This window comes from Cyclopterus lumpus, chromosome 14 (assembly GCF_009769545.1).
Source record: "Cyclopterus lumpus isolate fCycLum1 chromosome 14, fCycLum1.pri, whole genome shotgun sequence".
Taxonomy (NCBI): Eukaryota; Metazoa; Chordata; class Actinopteri; order Perciformes; family Cyclopteridae; genus Cyclopterus; species Cyclopterus lumpus.
In genome coordinates this window covers 2,648,993-2,668,380 of record NC_046979.1, presented here as the reverse complement: position 1 = coordinate 2,668,380, position 19,388 = coordinate 2,648,993, and the positions used below count along the sequence as shown (strand labels likewise).

At 42.1% G+C, this 19,388-nt stretch overlaps 1 protein-coding gene across 2 annotated transcripts; it reads right to left on the bottom strand.

The window, feature by feature from the left end:
* Nucleotides 1–1,433: 1,433 nt before the first annotated feature.
* On the bottom strand, nucleotides 1,434–12,178 carry slc25a14 (solute carrier family 25 member 14). Of its 2 annotated transcripts, XM_034550357.1 has the most exons (9): nucleotides 11,987–12,178; nucleotides 11,375–11,522; nucleotides 10,410–10,548; nucleotides 9,793–9,887; nucleotides 7,331–7,416; nucleotides 6,924–7,019; nucleotides 5,703–5,827; nucleotides 5,397–5,610; nucleotides 1,434–5,118 (listed from the first exon to the last, which is right to left on the bottom strand). In XM_034550357.1, exons 2-9 carry the CDS (start codon nucleotides 11,436–11,438, stop codon nucleotides 5,077–5,079), a joined length of 861 nt encoding a protein of 286 aa, XP_034406248.1. In that variant the 5' UTR covers nucleotides 11,439–11,522; nucleotides 11,987–12,178; the 3' UTR covers nucleotides 1,434–5,076. The 2 variants fall into 2 exon arrangements, with proteins under 2 accessions (XP_034406248.1, XP_034406249.1); XM_034550358.1 differs by lacking the exon at nucleotides 11,375–11,522.
* Nucleotides 12,179–19,388: the final 7,210 nt, after the last annotated feature.

Here is a 19,388-nt window from a genome sequence, read left to right as displayed (position 1 = left end):
GTGTGATTGATTACACTATATTTAAATAGATATAAAAATATATATATTTATGAAAATATATAAATACAAATAAATATATATATAAATAAATGTATATATTTATATGAATAAAAGAAAATATATATATTTATGACAATATATAAATACAAATATACATATCTATACATATATATATATTTATGAAAATATATATATATTTATGAAAATATAGATTTTTTAAAAATATATAAATATATATTTTAAAAAAAAAATATATATATATATATATATATATAAATATATATATACGCTGTCGGTCAAAAGTTTGGGGTCACCTGGTATGTAGATTTTTTTTCTTTCCTCCAATGATGACTATTTTAGAGACAAACAGAGTATAATTTAGGCACTAAATGTATTATTTGTAATAGTTTTGGCCCCAAAAGAAGAAGAATGACCTGAATAAAACGTGTGTTTCGTCCCCACAGTGTTACAGGCCAGGGGAGAATACTGTTGCAACTATTTCCCCCCAAAACACCCTTTGTTTTTTAAAATTTGCATCAACGCTCCTTCTTGAAACACAACGGTGCATTTTGGGCTCTAAATATTGAATAGTTTTACATTTTGTCCATCTGATATTCATTGATCCAATTCCAATACTGCTAACCGTCTCTTTCTATTGTGATGATGTGAGAACAGCTGTTAACATTAACACACCCGTTAATGTTCCATCTTTTTACGCGTTTTTCCTTTTTAAATCTGCACTTTTTGATGCCAAGTTTAATTATTAATTAATCTGACCAACGGCCGTCGATTCCTTCTGTTCTCATTCAACAGCTCAGAGGGATCTTTCTTCCGTGAAGAAGGATCTCTAAGGGATCTGTTCAACCTTATCAGATCTATTGTGACACTGGAATTCACTTCTTCATTTCATCCTTTTAGACAAACGTGAACTTCTCAAAAAAAGAGCCACGCCCAAATAAACCCAGTGGTGTGTGGCGACCTTTGACCTCTGGTAGCCGGTGCATCCTCGAGTCCAGGTGGATTCGCCCAAATCACTCACTCGCCATGTCCGACTCAGCATCCAGAGTCTTCTATGTCGAGATAAATGTCGTGAGCTCATCCGCTAAATGAATTTTCTTTTTAAAAAAAAAGACATTTTTTAATAATTATTAACTTTTTTGTTGAGTTTTTTTTCTGAAATAAAACAAATATGAAGCTTTTTCGGCCTTTTAATATTTGCATTGTGTGCAAAAAAGTACACATGACAAAAACAACCGCTACACACACACACACACACACACACGAGAAAGAACAAAATGCCTTTCATTGGACGTACGTTGACTGTGAGGAACTCTGGACCGATTCAGACGGTTAAGACAACAAAAACATGCGAATAAAATACCAGATATCTTTAAATATTAAAATCCAGGACGTTGCAAGAAGACACAAACGGAAACAATCACAGCGTATATTTTATTTGAGTGAACATTGAATCGATATAAAGCCCCAAAAACACTGGAAAGTCCCAAAGTGAAATCATCGAGATCGAAGGTCGTTGAAGAGCAACGACACCGAAGTGCAAAAGAGGAAATGTACGTTAGAATATATCGTTCTAAAAATACAAAAATCATTTAAAATTAGAAAGACAAAACATTTTGATATAAAAGTGGGACAAAGCATGAACAACTTTAAAAACAACCGAATTAATAAACAATTAAACTGAATGTGTCCGACGTCTGGAGGAATGATTTTGATTGTTTTTGATTAAAAACAAACCGACCCGATTCAGAAAGTAAAAAGAACATTTTTCATTTAAAAAATGTTAATGCTATTCAACAACGACTTCCTGTCTCTCGACCAATCGAAAGCTCTCGTTCGTGAAAGATAAACGTGCTCTACAAATCGCTGTGAGTTCATCAAAAGAACCCAAATGTGGAAACATTTCTTTTATTTTATTTCATTACGCTCGCTCTAAAATAATAAGGTTTTTGGGGAACATAAAATAGTGAACCGGAAATTATTATTATTATTAAATAAGTGAAGAGTTGCTGAAGGAAAATACTTGACATGCTTAAGATTTCCATCCAGGTTAATCTTCTTTCATTTCTAGATTAGATGTACCACAGGGCTCTAGTCTGGGTCCTCTTTTATTCACCAGATATAAACTATATATATATGCAATGACACCATTTTATACGTTCTCTTAATCTGGTTATTAATCTGCATTTGAGATACACTTCAGATCTTTTATCAAACCTTAAAGTCCTTAAAATGGTGAAAACAAGTTTATTTATACATGAGAGAGAAAAATCAATAATTCAAGATAAATAATTCAAGATGAAATAACAAATAACTGTAAATGGTCATTTTGTGGGTGAAGTGTACCTTTAATATAATCAAAACACAATACATGTTCAATTAATTAAATAAACCGTGCCTCAACAAAACAACTCAAATAAATAAACAATTTGATCATAAACAGTAGAAATAATCAGAAAATAGATAAAACATTAAATATGGTTATTGAAATGCCCGAAGAAACGACTGACGGGATGTTTTATGCTTCAGAGGCTGAAACAATCCTGTCGTTCATGGATTCACACGAATAATTTAAATCACGAGGGACTCAAAATGCATTTGGTTTGTTTCACGTTTAACTTCTCAGTTCAGAGAACGTTTGTTATCAATTAAAATCTCTTTCAGACTTAATTCAATGTCAAACATTTTGAACTATAAACTGAGTTCATATTATATATTTAAATAGACGGTTTAACCCGAATCAGAATCATTACGCGTCACATTTTAAATTTAAACTTCACTCTTGAGAACTTTAAGAACAATTACTTTTAGTGTCACGTAAATAAATAAAACACATAGAATAAAGGTATAAATCGTACGTCTGCTGCGTCTCAAGGTCACGGCTGATGATGTCACGGCTGATGATGTCACGGCGAGAACACGCCCACAAAGTTCTGCCACTGAGTGCAATTTGTTTGCGGGAAGAGAAGGAAGAAATAATGTGTTTATGTAATAATCTTTTTATTTTGGAGGATCGTGTGACGTGAGTGACGGTGTGCACCTCGGTGTCCGTCCACGGGCCAATTCATGATATTCGTGAATTGGGCTGTTTTTTTTGGAGTTTTGCAGATAAAAAAAAAAAAACATGCAAATATCACAGGAGCACAGAGACGTTAAACGCTGCATTTGAGAATTAATATCCGAATTGTGCAGATTTAAAGGCCTAAAAAGTGTGTATTAGGCATCAGAGCAGAGGGCGACATCATGCAAAAAACATGTAAAAACAACGTAACAGGATTGTGTTGAAATAACTTTTCATTTTGGTGACTTGAGGCGGCGTTTACAATCGGTTTGATTTTGGATTTCTGCAGTCAGGGTTAATTAAATACATAAATAAATAAATAAATAAATAAAAGTTAGGAAGTGAATCGTCTGCAGCTGCAGATTTTAAGGGCGTTTAAAAAAAAAAAAAAAAAAAAGGAGGAAACCTGTCGAGTGTCTCTTCATAGATGAAAACAAACAAACAAACAAACAAACAAATAAACAAACTAGGAGGTAATAAATGCAAAACGGTTGGCAGTCTGTCAGCAGGAAACAGACGACTGAACAGCAACGTGTCCTCCTGCGTGAAGCTTTAATGAAAACACATCAGTCATATAATAATAATAATAATAATAATAATAATAATAATAATAATATCATGTTTTACAGAAGAAAGAGAACTCGGGCTCAAGAGGATTTTATGAAATGCAAACTATAAAATAAAATAAAAACCTTTAAATCATTGGAACAAACTAAGTGCAATAAAGCATGAACAGCTTTGGTGATGCAGAGTGAGGTCACTCTGAATGATACGTGCAGCATATCAAATATAACTTATTTTAAATGAGTTACACAGAGAACTTATCGTACGTTATCAAATTAAAAAGCTTGTTTTGAACGTTCTCTTTTCTCTACATCGACGTTCCCAGATAATTAAATTATCTTCCGCTGCTGCAGACCGCGAGGTGAAAATAATAAAATGCATCTATAGAAGACAAGAAGAGGAAGAGGCTCAGTGGAGCTTTGGTTCAGAATCGCTGCTCGTTGCCAGTGAAACTTCAGCGAATAATAAATAGATCATAACACTAAAAAGTGTCGAGTCCCCGACACACTTCAGGCCCCTTTTCGTTCCACCCGGACGTACAAAAAAGCTCAACATCTTGAATGTGAGGTAACACAAATATTAATGACACAGCTGTGGGAGACGGGGTTAATATTCAGAGAAATAAAAACGGACAAACCTCTGAGATTTAAAGTCGTACTTTTACGAGAAAGTAAAACTTCCCATATTATAAAGGAGGGGGATTCTCAGATTTTTTATAAGTTTACAAAAAAGGTGCACTTTTGGAACGTCGGCCGCACCGCGTCAGTCTTCATGTTCATAAAAGACCACGAACATTAGCGCGCTACTTTTAGTTTGTGACTTTGTGAGTTTTTAAAATCTGAATATAACGCCCCTCCTCCATTTCCCACACGGATGAACCGTTGATCCTCCTCTTCAAAGTCTCCTCTCAGTAACAGTCAGTTATTAATCTTCAGATCAGAGATCTCACGCGGCATTCACTTTAAAAAAAATAAAAAAAAGTCACCTGACCTTTAAAAACTGCGTAAATCATGCAGGTCCGAACTGACATTCATTAAGAAATTAACCCCCCCCTCCCCCCCCCCCCCCCGAGACGAAACCATCACAAGCGTCGTCCCCGTTCGTCAAAACCGTCGTCGGGTCGGAGAACTCTTCGTCGCCCCCCGGTGGAGCGTCGGAGGAGAGCGAGCGGTCGCCATCGGCAACAAGACGAAAACACCACCGGTGACCATAAAAAATAAATAAAATGCACACACACACACACACTGCAAAAGAAAAGAAAGGAGAGAAACATACGATTTGGATGGGGGGGGGGGGGGCGGGGGGGACTAATTATAGTGCTGCGTCGTTGGTATGAGTCTGGCGGGGAGGGCGATGAGCTCCGGGGTGCTGCCGCGCTCACGCCTTCCGACGCCCGCGACGCCGTCGCTCACAAGTCCACTTCCTGCTCCGGGTTAAAACGGGAGCTTCTTCAGCTGCTCGAAGGTGATGAAGAACTGGAACGCGCGTTGAGGAAAAAAACAACAACAACAAAAACGGGTTTTCAGGAAAGAGACACGCTGTCGGAGGCCAAGCCGCTAGAACGCTCCTTATTTATTTATTTTAAAAAAAAACTACCTAAACCTTCACATCTCTTAAAAGGAAATACAATGTTGTGTTAATGAGGCTGTGTAAATGTCATTTATGGCACTATTAGATCGCTAGGAGAGCACGACAACTACCCATCCATTGACTTGAGCGCGTCCCGGTACCGTCTGCGGGTTCTGAAGGATACGATGATGTTCCACGGACCCAGCCGCAGCCAGTTGGGCCAGAACCCCTTGTAGAGGGCGAAGAAGCCCTCGTTCTTCCACGTCTGCATCAGGCCGTCCATCGTTCCTTTGTACATGGGGGCTCCCGACGAGACCCGCTGGTTCATCATGCGGGTCCGGACCACGTCCACGGGGTTGGAGGCCAGCGCGCCGGCCAGGCCGCACGTGAAGCTGGAGCTGTGCAGACGGCCGGACAATGAAGGGGGGGGGGGGGGGGGGTCGGTCCAAAAGGAGGCCTCATGGATATTAGACAAAGAGGTTAGACTCACATGAAATGGGTCAAAATGGTGTCTCCCATTTGGCCCGACTGGAGGAGGTGCTTCTTCGTTATGTCGTAGACAGGAAGTTCCACCCCGACGACAATGGCCGCTCGCTGCGCTGTGGGGATGACGCCCTGAGGAGGAGGAGGAGGAGGAGGAAGAAGAGGAAGAGGAAGAGGAGGAGGAGAAAGAAGAAGAGGAGGAGTAGGAAAAAGAAGAAGAAGAGGAGGAGGAAGAAGAAGAAGAAGAAGAAGAAGAAGAAGAAGAGGAGGACGTGGAGGAAGAAGAAGAGGATGAAGATGAAGATGAAGAAGAAGATGAGGAGGAGGAGGAAGAAGAGGAGGAGGAGGAAGAAGAGGAGGAGGAGTAGGAGGAAGAAGAGGAGGAGGAGTAGGAAGAAGAAGAGGAGGAGGAGGAGGAGGAGAAAGAAGAAGAGGAGGAGTAAGAAAAAGAAGAAGAAGAGGAGGAGGAAGAAGAAGAAGAAGAAGAAGAGGAGGACGTGGAGGAAGAAGAAGAGGATGAAGATGAAGATGAAGATGAGGAGTAGGAGGAAGAAGAGGAGGAGGAGTAGGAAGAAGAAGAAGAAGAAGAAGAAGAAGAAGAAGAAGAAGAAGAAGAAGAAGAAGAAGAAGAAGAGGAGGAGAACGTGGAGGAAGAAGAAGAGGATGAAGATGAAGATGAAGAAGAAGAAGAAGAAGAAGAAGAGTCTCATATGACCTAATCCCATTTGAACAAGATGGTGTAACTTTGCTTTTCTCTCATTGTAAACATTAGTTTTTGGTCTCAATCTCTAGTTTCAAGTCTTCTTCAGCGTGATGTTCATTTAGTAAATTATGGTCATTTAGAGTCAAACAGACCATAAAGCAGGGGATGCTTTAGGGGCGGGGCTACAAGGTGATTGACAGGTCGACACCAGAGTCCAGATGCGGTCACTTCCTGTTCATTAGTTTCAAAGAAAAGCCAAGAGGGCGACCGCAGAATCCTCGACCTCGAGGCTTCATAACGCCCACAAACCAGCGGGTGACGTCACCATGACGACGTTCACTTCAGTCTGTGGCTTCGACTCGACGACATCGTTTAATATAAATCAGGTTTCATTGGCTAAAACTACTAGTTATTGTTTTCTTTGACTACTAAAAAACAACAAAAAAGACGTGACACAGCGCGCAGCACACACACACACACACACACACACACACACACACACACACGGTAACCATGGTAACTCACCCTCCACAGCCCTCTGGTGCCCTCAGTCTGGTAGATGTTCATGAAGTTGGACATCATGCTGCCTTGGAGCAGACTGCCCTGCGCCTGCATTCTGATCTGGATAATAATAATAATAATAATAATAATAAATTCATTTCAGGGTTTCTGCAGTTTTAAACAAGTGAAATATTTCACTGCACATTAAAATGTAAAACCTTTTATAAAAGGAAAATAAGTAGAAATACTTCAAAGAACATGAATTTATTGACATAAACAATGCATTAGCAATATAAAACAGCAATGAATATATTAGACCGCTTTCGGTGCTGCCACAGACCCAAAGATATTTAAAATCACATTATTTTTGGTTAATTTTGGCAGAGGATCTTGATATTGATCTATTGGCGACTACAGATATTAAGGATCACCTTGAGGACGTCGGTGGGGTTGGCGAGAGAAGAGGACAGGACTCCAGACACCACGCCGCAGAAGACGTTGATGACCATCGTCTCGTCTGAAAGACGAGAAATATGAACACACACACACACACACACACACGCACACAAAAGGGTCAAAGGTCAAGGCGGTCCCGTCACATGCGACCCGGATTGGTGGAGTGAGGTGTGCAGAGGTCTGTTGAGCCGCGCTCACCTGCTAACCACTTCCTGTTATTTACAGATTGTGATGTTGTGATGTTATACTTTAATTCCTATTATTCATAAAAATACACATTAAAATAAGGAAATAAAATATTATATTTTCATGGATTAAAAACCCATTTAGTCATTCTTAGAGTTAATGAAGTTTAATAAGGTGCTTGCAGCGTGTTAGGAAGCTGAACAGCTGATAATCCATCTCCAATATCTATTTCATATTCATGGAAAAACATCTGGATTCATTATAGTTTATCACCAAGACTACGTTTTACTAGATTACACCTGAACGCATCATAAGAACGTTATCATTTACCTACAGCCAGTACTCATATTCACTGAGCAGAGCCTGAACGCATCAGTAGAACGTTATCATTTACATTCAGCCAGTACTCATGTTCACTGAACAGAGCCTGAACGCATCATAATGTAACTGAAGTGAACCTCCTGGTTCTCCGTTAGCGTTACTAGCTAACGTTACTAGCTCTCCTCCGGTTGGTTTAAACATTGATCAGACACTAGACATCAATGATGTCCTGATCACATAGTTTACTGAATATTGGAGGTATAGCCAGTAAAAGTGTGTAAAACAGTGGAAATGTAAATGATAACGTTCTCAAGATGCGTTCAGGCTCTGCTCAGTGAACATGAGTACTGACTGAAGGTAAATGATAACGTTCTCAAGATGCGTTCAGGCTCTGCTCAGTAACAATGAGTACTGACTGAAGGTAAATGATAACGTTCTCATGATGCGTTCAGGCTCTGCTCAGTGAACACGAGTACTGGCTGAAGGTAAATGATAACGTTCTCATGATGCGTTCAGGCTCTGCTCAGTAACAATGAGTACTGACTGAAGGTAAATGATAACATTCTCATGATGCGTTCAGGCTCTGCTCAGTGAACACGAGTACTGGCTGAAGGTAAATGATAACGTTCTCATGATGCGTTCAGGCTCTGCTCAGTAACAATGATTACTGACTGAAGGTAAATGATAACGTTCCCATGATGCGTTCAGGCTCTGCTCAGTGAACATGAGTACTGACTGAAAGTAAATGATAACGTTCTCAAGATGCGTTCAGGCTCTGCTCAGTGAACATGAGTACTGACTGAAGGTAAATGATAACGTTCTCATGATGCGTTCAGGCTCTGCTCAGTGAACACGAGTACTGGCTGAAGGTAAATGATAATGTTCTCATGATGCGTTCAGGCTCTGCTCAGTAACAATGAGTACTGACTGAAGGTAAATGATAACGTTCTCATGATGCGTTCAGGCTCTGCTCAGTGAACACGAGTACTGACTGAAGGTAAATGATAACGTTCTCAAGATGCGTTCAGGCTCTGCTCAGTGAACATGAGTACTGACTGAAGGTAAATGATAACGTTCTCAAGATGCGTTCAGGCTCTGCTCAGTGAACATGAGTACTGACTGAAGGTAAATGATAACGTTCTCAAGATGCGTTCAGGCTCTGCTCAGTGAACATGAGTACTGACTGAAGGTAAATGATAACGTTCTCATGATGCGTTCAGGCTCTGCTCAGTGAACACGAGTACTGGCTGAAGGTAAATGATAATGTTCTCATGATGCGTTCAGGCTCTGCTCAGTAACAATGAGTACTGACTGAAGGTAAATGATAACATTCTCATGATGCGTTCAGGCTCTGCTCAGTGAACACGAGTACTGGCTGAAGGTAAATGATAACGTTCTCATGATGCGTTCAGGCTCTGCTCAGTGAACATGAGTACTGACTGAAGGTAAATGATAACGTTCTCATGATGCGTTCAGGCTCTGCTCAGTGAACCCGAGTACTCGCTGAAGGTAAATGATAACGTTCTCATGATGCGTTCAGGCTCTGCTCAGTAACAATGATTACTGACTGAAGGTAAATGATAACGTTCCCATGATGCGTTCAGGCTCTGCTCAGTGAACATGAGGACTGACTGAAGAAAAATGATAACTTTCTCATGATGTGTTCAATGAAATCCAGTAAAATGAAGTGTTGGTTATAAAGTAGAATAAAATCCAGTGAATATAATGAACATGAATATAAAATAGATATTAGAGACGCATTTGGAGCCGTTTAACTTCTTCTACACAGATTATAATAAACTACTAAAGACAAGTTGATTTAAATGAATTGCAGTCACCTTAAAAAAGAATGAATATAGTTATTTTACACAGTTAAAAGTCGGTGCTTTAAAGCGACGGTGTTCCTTCTGCTCTCCAACCCGAGACTCACCTTCTGGGTGGGTGACAAACAGCCTCTTCAGGGAGTTGTAGGTTCCGATCTTGATCGTCCCGTAAGAAGCTTGTCTCAACAAGGCGGGAGAGATCCTGAAAGGGGGAGGAGTCACGGACGTTCATTACACTTTAACCCCCGGAGGTGAGCTGCGTTCAAAAAGCAAACGGCATTACAGGCTTGCAGAAGAGTTCTGGAATTCGGGCTTATTATTATTATTATTATTATTATTATTATAAATCCCACCCGCTGCTTTGAAAGCTGCAATACGAGACAGGGGAGCGGTTCATCTCGTGTCGTCAGCTTGCGTCTCGTGATTTGATTTCATTCCACATAGAATCGGCGTTCGGTAAACAGGGAATCTCTTTTTCTGAATGGGAGTCGGGAAGCCGACTTTACTTTTAAATGTCATCAAACCAAAATAAATGAAAATGGCCCTCCAATCGATACCAGGTACACAAGTACTTTTTAAAGTTTAATGGGTGGTAAGAAGTCCCCAGAACCTAATTCAGGCGCCCTGTGGTCGTAAAGTACGGAGTTCCTCAAAGGGGGCGGTTCCACAGCGTGGTAGTGAGTGCGTTTGACTTTTAAACGTTAAAAAAAAGCCTTTTGCATACCCGGAGTAGAGCGCTCGGATGCCCTCCTCCTTGCCGATCTTGAAGAGGGCGTGGAACATGCCCCTGTAGCGCACCTCCGTGTACTGGCACTGACCCTGGACCTGTAAGCGGGTCTTTGTCAGGTCAACGGGGAAGGTCCCTGAGGATTAAAATACAAGCGTGAGAACAACAACAAGCAGGACTATATTGTAAAATAGAGAAGAAGTCATAGAAATTATGCAGATATTTTGCACCAAATATTGATAAAATATCAAATTCACACTGTTAAGTAGACCCGGTTTTCAGCTAGAGCACGACACATTTTATAATGAAACAACAATGAAAACTAAAAAGAGTTTTTTGAAAGATTTGCAACACAAGACAAATATATATATAAAAAGCAACATAAATATACATAGAAAACATAACTGGTAGAACTTTGACATGTTTTGGCTCATGTCCCCAGATTAGCAAAAAGAAAAAAGAGTTGTAACTTGTGAAATGGGTAATCTCATGCATCATAACTGCGTACGTTATGAGTCTGTATTCCTTCTTCTGCCCTCTTTAATGCCATGTTGACGGGTCCATGTTACATTTCCCCACAGAGACAATAAAGTGTACGTCAATCTTTCCATCTAACTGATCCGAGCTCTGTGCTGATAAAAAACTGACGGGTCCTAACTGCCAGTTTGAATTACCGTGCTGCTATTTAAATGACACTATTAATAAAGTAAGTAAGCAGTGTGGATGTGCACCGGCAACCTGATTTCTAACTCGGGTAGTTGCAGGACAGACAAAATGTGCACCAAAAAGCTTTGATATGTGCATTCAGCTGGATGCAACATTTTCCTGCATTTGCAAAAAACAACAACAAGATGATTGGCATTGAACATGTGCTGCCATGGTGTTATAAAATATAAATATATATATATATATATATGTCAGTCGAGGTGTCTGTATGCGTGGTGGTGCATCACGCAGCCTACCGAATTCTGCGACAATCGAGGCCATCCCTCCGTAGATGAACGGCTTCCAGTTCAAGTCGATCATCTCCGCGGAGGCGGCCGCGTCCACCTGCTGCAGCCCCGCTACCAGACACACCAGCAGGCCGCCCAGACAGAGGTCAACGCAGTGCTGCAACCGCAGACAAAACAACATGGCGATAAGCAGCGAGGACCGAGTGATGCTACAGATCGGCGAGGCTCCTCAGCATCAGCATCCCCTAGCGAACTGCGCCGGAAAGAGAGACGCCCGCTGCGCCGGACACCGCGGAGGGATACGTCATAGCTGTGGGTGGCGGGGGGGGGGAAGCGCATTGGCTGCCAGGTCAGTCAATCAAAAAACATTCCAAGCGATTTTAATTGGCCGATGCGCCGGGCGGGAGGGCGGGGCCAGCGAATTGAACAAGTGTCGCGAGAGTGAAGTTAAAGTTATTTATTACCGCTAACGTTTGTAAAGAGACGGCGCGTGTCAATAATATTCGCTGTTTCGCCGTCGTACGAATTTTTAAAAAGCTGTAAAAAAAAATCGCGTGTTTTCAGTCATAAATCAGAAATGGCCGTTACAACCGCTAGAAACGTCACGTAACCCTTGGTTACCTGTTGATCGACGGAAGCCGCGCAGCTCCTTATTCGGGTCGGTTTTCCGTGAGTTCGCCCGCAGCCCGACTTTTAATAAAGCAGCAGAACTCTTCCGGTCTCAGCTTCTCAGTTCAGCTCAACGTTCATGTCGAATAACCCAACGAGCCTCTCCTCCTCCTCCTCCTCTTCTTCTTCTGCCCCTTTGTGGGTTTAACGGCGGCGGACGTACTCCTTACCGCCATCTTCTGGAGATACTGAATTGGTCAGTTATTGTCCTTTCTGCTCTTTAGTTTGGGGCTTTGTTAAAAAATAATAATAGTGATATTAATAATATTACATTCGAGTCGTGCAGCACTTTTAAAATAATAGATACAGCACGAGGTGCTTTAAAATAGAGAGACAGAATGCCGTGATTAATGGAAAATAAACACACTTTGTAATATATTAATAACATAATATAACATAAGATGGAAAATACACTCAATGTTACTATTAAAATCAGTATTGTATCATCCTCGGGTGTTTTCAATATTTTGTCCACCCGATTTATATTTATGAGGGTATGTACACCATAAAGTCATTTTAGTTTTTTTCTCCTAAAATATGTATTTATTATGTATTCAGGCATTAGTGGTAATCGTGTTAAATGATGAATAGATAGAGAGATAGTGTAAAGATGACACAAAGGCTTTTTAAAGAAATATATTTTTTGTTTTATTCATGTGAATATCGGAGTGGATCTGTCTATATTATTTTTTAATTATTTAATATTACCCGGACACACCTGCTGTTTAGGGTGAGAAATAGGTCATAAAGTTAAAGTCGTCAATCATGTATAGCTCCATACAACTGTCATATAGCCCAGAGTTAATGTATCTCTCAACACCTTGTTGTTATTGTTGTTGTTTTACCAAAAGTGTGACCTCACAAATATGCAAACAAATGTTTGTCTTTTCATATTTCGGTTTATCGTCGTCTCCCAATCCGTTTTTATTCGTTCACTTGCCTTCTTCTTCTTCTTCTTCTTCTTCTTCTTGGATTTAAAAAACACAAATTCTATTTCAGACCAGCAGCTCCTTTGACCTTCAGTTGACCTCTAACCTGACATCTTTCCTGACGCCACTAAAATAAACAGAAAGGTGAAACTGTCCTCAGCAAAACAAAACATCTGCAGTTGTTTTGTTCAAACGGCTCAAAAATTGACAGTATTTTCTACCATAGAAACATTTTTCACTGCCGTGAGCACCACAAACTACATTCCATTCACCTCAATTGTATTGGCGTCGACACGCAAATCAGAGATATCACAAAAATGCATGAATAAAAACAAAAAGCAACAGGAATTAAGAAACAAAAATACTTTTTTTGTCTTTATAATTTGGATCAACACACTCTTACAGGGGAACAGCCTTTAGGGCGATCTATTGACACGCGTATAACATTATTAATATGTTTTATTTAGTGTATAAATCCCCTGAAAATAGGAATCGTTGTGTTTTTGTTTGCTTAGAATGAGACGTTTATTTCTAAGAAGCGGATCCTCTGTGACGCTGCCATGTTTCTAGAGGAGCCCCGAACAGACAAACCAAACACCAGCTTGAGAAAAGGACATTTGCATTGTCGCGATCTGCAACCTCACCACTAGAGGGCGCCAAACCCGTAAACATTAGACCTTTTATGGTAGTTGTTGTTGCCGATGTCCTCGGTGGAGCTGTCACCTGTTAGCTAGCTCCGGTGAGCTCAGGAGAGCCTCTGGTCCACCTCTACACTCTCAACTCACACTAAAATAATCTAATAAATAGCACTACAGGTAAAGGATGAAAGTGGACTTCACTGGCCCTCTTTGTCCCGCCCCTCTAACAAAGACTGGCCAATAGCGTGGCTTCGTCTAGCTCTGACCAGGGTCCAACAACTATATCCGTCTCTGCTCTACAGCCATCAATGGGCCCAGATGTTCTTCAAGTTCAGGCTGGTTTAGTGGAGCTCATCGTGGCTAAACTCCGTTACCCGTAGAGGATCGGAAAGGAAAACTTCACGTTTCAGATTACGTTAGCATATTCTTAACTAGCGTCAGCGCGTCTATGCTACGCTAGCTACCGAAGGTCTATCGAATGCATTTTAATGATTGTAACAGTGAATAGAAGAGGAGCAGCGTCGTTCCCTAATTTCACCAGGTGGTTCTACCGTTATCTTTTTAACCTGTTTTCATGGCTGACTCAGTTTGACATCCACACATATTATAGACCCTACCGCCCGTTTCTATCTGAAATCGATATTTATTGTTTCCAAAAGTCAGATCATATTCCTTCAGGGAGTGCAGTTAGTGGCTGTGTGGGCTCCATGGTAACATCGCTCTGAGTGGCAGCATAGGTTCGACTGCATTTCGGAGTGACACTGATTATCCTTTTTGGACTACATCAGATACGTTCTTGAAAATTAATTAATTGGGTAGGTATTTAGTTTTTTTTTACCATAAAAGATGGACCTGTAAAGAACCCTAGAAGATACAAAGCCTGCTTCTTTAACCTTCATTCAGTAGTAGAGTTAACTCCTTAAACCAGCATCTCACACAGCAGATACCCACATTGTTAAACTACGGCAGTAAAAAAACACTCTTTTTCCTATTCTGAAATACAGTCAGTAGATGGAGCCCAATGCAGAGCATTTGATGGAAGCTTCAAAGTCCAAGAGTGGAGTGGGACCCACTCCTCTTCCTCCGTTTCTCCTCCTCCTCTTCTAACCGCCAATGCCCCGCTGGAGGGCACACCTGTGGGACAGCATACCTGTAGGACAGCAGGTCTCGGGCTTCTGGTGGAAACACAAGCGGCGCTGTGGATCAGAGGGCGGTGCGCAGCAGTCGGATGGCGCGCTGGTAAAGCTGCTGGACGACTGACGCCAGATTCCTGAGGGAAATTTAGAAGAAGGGATGAGAGAGGAGGGTGGGAACGAATAAAAAGTTAAGACGAGTTAAAGGAGGGAGCAAAAAAAGGAAACCACATTTGCACCGCTAACAAAACGCATCGACCAAACACGTTGTGAGGAACGGACAACATGGAGGCTTCTTAGTCCGAAAACCAAGATGGCAAACTTTATTTATTCTTTCAGACTTGACAAAGGCAAATCAGATTCACTCCTTTGCTTCTTACCTTTCACAATAAAAGCCCAAGGCACATGTGCTCTTTGTAGTAAGAGGGGTGGTTCCTGGAAGGCCCGAGGTTCTACCCAGGATCCTTTACTCCTTGACAACTCTCTTTTGAATAAAGGGTTTTCTCGATAAGGTTCTTTGGATGAAAATTGTTAGTCTTACAAAAAAAAGAAAATAGAAAAACCCTTTGTAAGACTAAGGGTTCCATTAAGAACCCTTTACATCCAAAGAGCCCTCTGGGTGACTTCTAGAGATAACCCTTGACGTATAAAAAGGTTCTTGGTAAATTCCCCTTCTAGGTTCTAGAGGAAACCCTTGAAATAGAACCAATTAGTTGGGTTCGAGAAGAAACCTATGGAATAAGGGTTCTGGGTAGAACCCACTGGGCAACTTCAAGAGTAAACACTTGAAATACAAAAGGGTTCTAGAGAAAACCCTTTAAATACAAATGGGTTCTCAACAGAACCTTCTGCGTGGGTTCTTGTTAGCGCCACTAGAAAGTGTAAAGGCTTGTTGACATAGAGGCATTCTGCGTGGAACCTTTCACAGATGCTTCTCCGTATAACCCTTTATGATGGGTTCTAGGTAGAACCCCCCCGAGAGGCTTCCAGGTGAACGTTCACAGGTGTGTGTAAAGACTCACCGAGCTCCGTTGGAGAAGCAGTTGCTGCGGTTCGGATGGAGGCAGAAGAGCGAGGCCACGCAGTAAACACAGCACAACAACATGGACAGCAGCCGTCGCTTTAAGGACATCTTCGGTCTGAGAGAAACACAAATGCAACCGCTCTCACATTGTCCGCAGCAGAATATGAACAGGACACGTCCGGACAACTCACTCTTCACAAAGCCCGATAGAAACAACACTCTTTTTTCTTGGGCTCTTATTTTGAAAAGTCTGCTGTCTTACTCTGAGGTTTTTGTACTGTAGTAGTGGGTGTAGCTTTGGAATAAATACAAGACCTGTCAATCACCTTGTAGCCCCGCCCCAAAACTTCCCCTGCTTTATGATCTGTTTGACCCTAAATGACCATAATTGACTAAATGAACATCACGCTGTATTGAAGAAGACTTGAAACTAGAGATTGAGACCAAAAACTCATGTTTACAATGTTTACTGAGGGAATAAATCAAGAGAAGTAGAGTCATTTATATAGACTTCTATACAACCAGAGGAGTCACCCCCTGGTGGTCAGGAGAGAGAATGCAGCTTTAAGACATGAAGCATAGACTTCTATACAACCAGAGGAGTCGCCCCCTGGTGGTCAGGAGAGAGAATGCAGCTTTAACACTTGAAGCATAGACTTCTATACAACCAGAGGAGTCGCCCCCTGGTGGTCAGGAGAGAGAATGCAGCTTTAAGACATGAAGCATAGACTTCTATACAACCAGAGGAGTCGCCCCCTGGTGGTCAGGAGAGAGAATGCAGCTTTAAGACATGAAGCATAGACTTCTATACAACCAGAGGAGTCGCCTCCTGGTGGTCAGGAGAGAGAATGCAGCTTTAAGACATGAAGCATAGACTTCTATACAACCAGAGGAGTCGCCCCCTGGTGGTCAGGAGAGAAAATGCAGTTTTAACACATGAAGCATAGACTTCTATACAACCAGAGGAGTCGCCCCCTGGTGGTCAGTAGAGAAAATGCAGCTTTAAGACATGAAGCATAGACTTCTATACAACCAAAGGAGAGGAGTCGCCCCCTGGTGGTCAGGAGAGAGAATGCAGCTTTAAGACATGAAGCATAAACTTCTATACAACCAGAGGAGTCGCCCCCTGATGGTCAGTAGAGAAAATGCAGCTTTAAGACATGAAGCATAGACTTCTATACAACCAGAGGAGTCGCCCCCTGGTGGTCAGGAGAGAGAATGCAGCTTTAAGACATGAAGCATAGACTTCTATACAACCAGAGGAGTCGCCCCCTGGTGCTCAGGAGAGAGAATGCAGCTTTAAGACATGAAGCATAGGCTTCATTTTTCAGACCTGGAGGTTACCGTCTGGTCAAGACCACCTAAACCGAGACCAAGACATGACCAAGACCAGAGTCAAGAGACAAGACCAAGACTTTGAGCGGTTCAGACCAAGTCAAGACCAACAAAACTATTGAGATATCGTTTGTTTAAATAATAGACCATAACGAAGGGTATATGCTTTAGGGCGGGCTTACTGTGATTGACAGGTCGCTGCTGCTACATCCGCTTTCCAAACATGGTAACTTATGTTAATCAGTTGCACAAAAAAAAGCCACGATGTGCGACGGTCATAATCCAAGATGGAGACGGCGAAATCGCCTAAATCTAGGTTTTAAAACATCGCTCCACAAACCAATGACGCCATGACAGTCTGTGGCGGAGACGGGGACTCAATCCCAGCTCATGCCGAAGGCCACAAACCAGCCTGAACACATCACTCACACAACATCATCATCATCATCATCATCATCATCATCATCGTCACCTTAACGATCCCGTGGAGAAGAATTATTTTCCGGATGGATAAATCTTCCTCAACTGGATGGCGCTCCTCACACAGTCCGCCGGCTTCTTGGAAAACAGACCCCAGGTGGAGTTAACTAACTGGTGGCAGCAGTTTGGAGGGTGGCGTTGGCGGAGGTGTAAACAGGAACCCCTGGGTGCTGCCGGGCACCGGGGGACAATTACTGCTGACCCACCCTTTGTTTTGAAAGGTCCTGAAAGGTCTAGCATGGGTGCATAACATTCCTACATTGTGCGTCTGTTGGAGCTATTTTGGTTGGTCAGGAGGGAAGTGGGGGGAGGGTTGGGGGAGGGGGGGGGGGGGGGGTATTGAACTGCGAAGTATGACAATGTAAACGAGGAATGCGCTGTAAGTTTTAGATATCCCAAGAAATCCCATTTGTTTGTAGTCCACGTAACCGTGAACCAGGAAGTATAAAGACTGGGGGAAGAGGAGGAGAAGGAAGAGGAGGAGGAGGAGTTGCTCGGCTCCTGGAGGAGGAGGAGGAAGAGGAGGAGGAAGAGACGCTCTGCTCCTGGAGGAGGAGGAGGAGGAAGAAGAGGAGGAAGAGGAGGAGGGGGAATAGGAGTAGGAGGAAGAGGAGGAGGAGGAGGAAGAGGAAGAGGAACAGGAGGAGGAGGAAGAGGAGGAGGAGGAAGAGGAGGAGGAAGAGACGCTCTGCTCCTGGAGGAAGAGGAGGAGGAGGAGGAAGAGGAAGAGACGCTCTGCTCCTGGAGGAGGAGGAGGAGGAGGAGAAGGAGGAGGAGGAGGAGGAAGAGGAAGAGACGCTCCTCCTCCTCTGGAGCTGCGACCGCTGGTCCGATGAGGAGCTGTAAGAAGAACCAGACCACCTTCTCGCTGGCGGTCTGTTTACTGATGCAGGTCTATAGAGGACCAGGACTACACTGATACATGGTTCAGGACCAGTTAAAGGTTCCTCACTGTCCCCCCAGACTGCTGCTCACTGCCAGGTGACGCGCTGAGTGTTTGCAGCTAATGAGGAGGCGTCATTAACCAGATCTATTTGTGTGGGAGTCTTACTGGAAAATGCTCCATGAGGCCAGATGTCTCTCCTGAGGGCTGCAGGACCAGCCAGGTTAGAGTTTAACTAACCCCCTTCAGCTCTGCACACACACACACACACACACACACACACACACACACACACACACACACACACACACACACACACACTCACACACTGTATGTGTTGTATGTCAGTGAACATTTATCGTGCGTTTTCTTTCAGACTGGAAAAGATTAATTGAACTATTTTGTCAATTTCTCCTAAAATTCCCCAAAAGTTAGTATTCGATAATGCCTCATTTGCATATATGTAAACGTGATTGGATCATATTTAAGGTATTCAGATAAGTTATTGTCTTAATCTCAACTTCAGTGGCTTTTATAAATAAATAGAAATGAAACAATAATGTTGAACCTTGTTTTATCCAAATGTTCTAGAGATTTATGCAAATTAGCTAAATCTGCAAAAAAAAAGCAAATGTGTAGATGAAATAAATTTTAAATACTCACAATGCAAAAGTGGATTGTCTTAATTAAAGGAATCAATTGGGAAAATGTCATGTTAATATCTATTAGTTATGTTTAAATGTTTTAAAATAGAGATGTTCCTGCTGGGAGCTGGAACAAGGGTCAACCAGCAGCAACTGATGTGTGTGTGCTGTTGTGTGTCTATAGACGGTGTGTGTGTGTGTGTGTGTGTGTGTGTGTGTGTGTGAGAGGGGAGGGGACAGCCGAGACTTGCTGATAGTGCTGTGAGTGTTTCTGTCTTTCTGCCTACT

Bases quoted from the DNA above. Each gene is read 5' to 3' on its own strand.
- slc25a14 (XM_034550357.1), bottom strand. From the start codon at position 11,438: ATGATCGACTTGAACTGGAAGCCGTTCATCTACGGAGGGATGGCCTCG. The intron at 7,020-7,330 runs GTGATCCTTAAT...ATTATTATCCAG, and splicing joins ACCCCACCGACGTCCTCAAG to ATCAGAATGCAGGCGCAGGG. The intron at 5,119-5,396 runs GTATCCTTCAGA...CGCGCGTTCCAG, and splicing joins TGGGTCCGTGGAACATCATC to TTCTTCATCACCTTCGAGCA.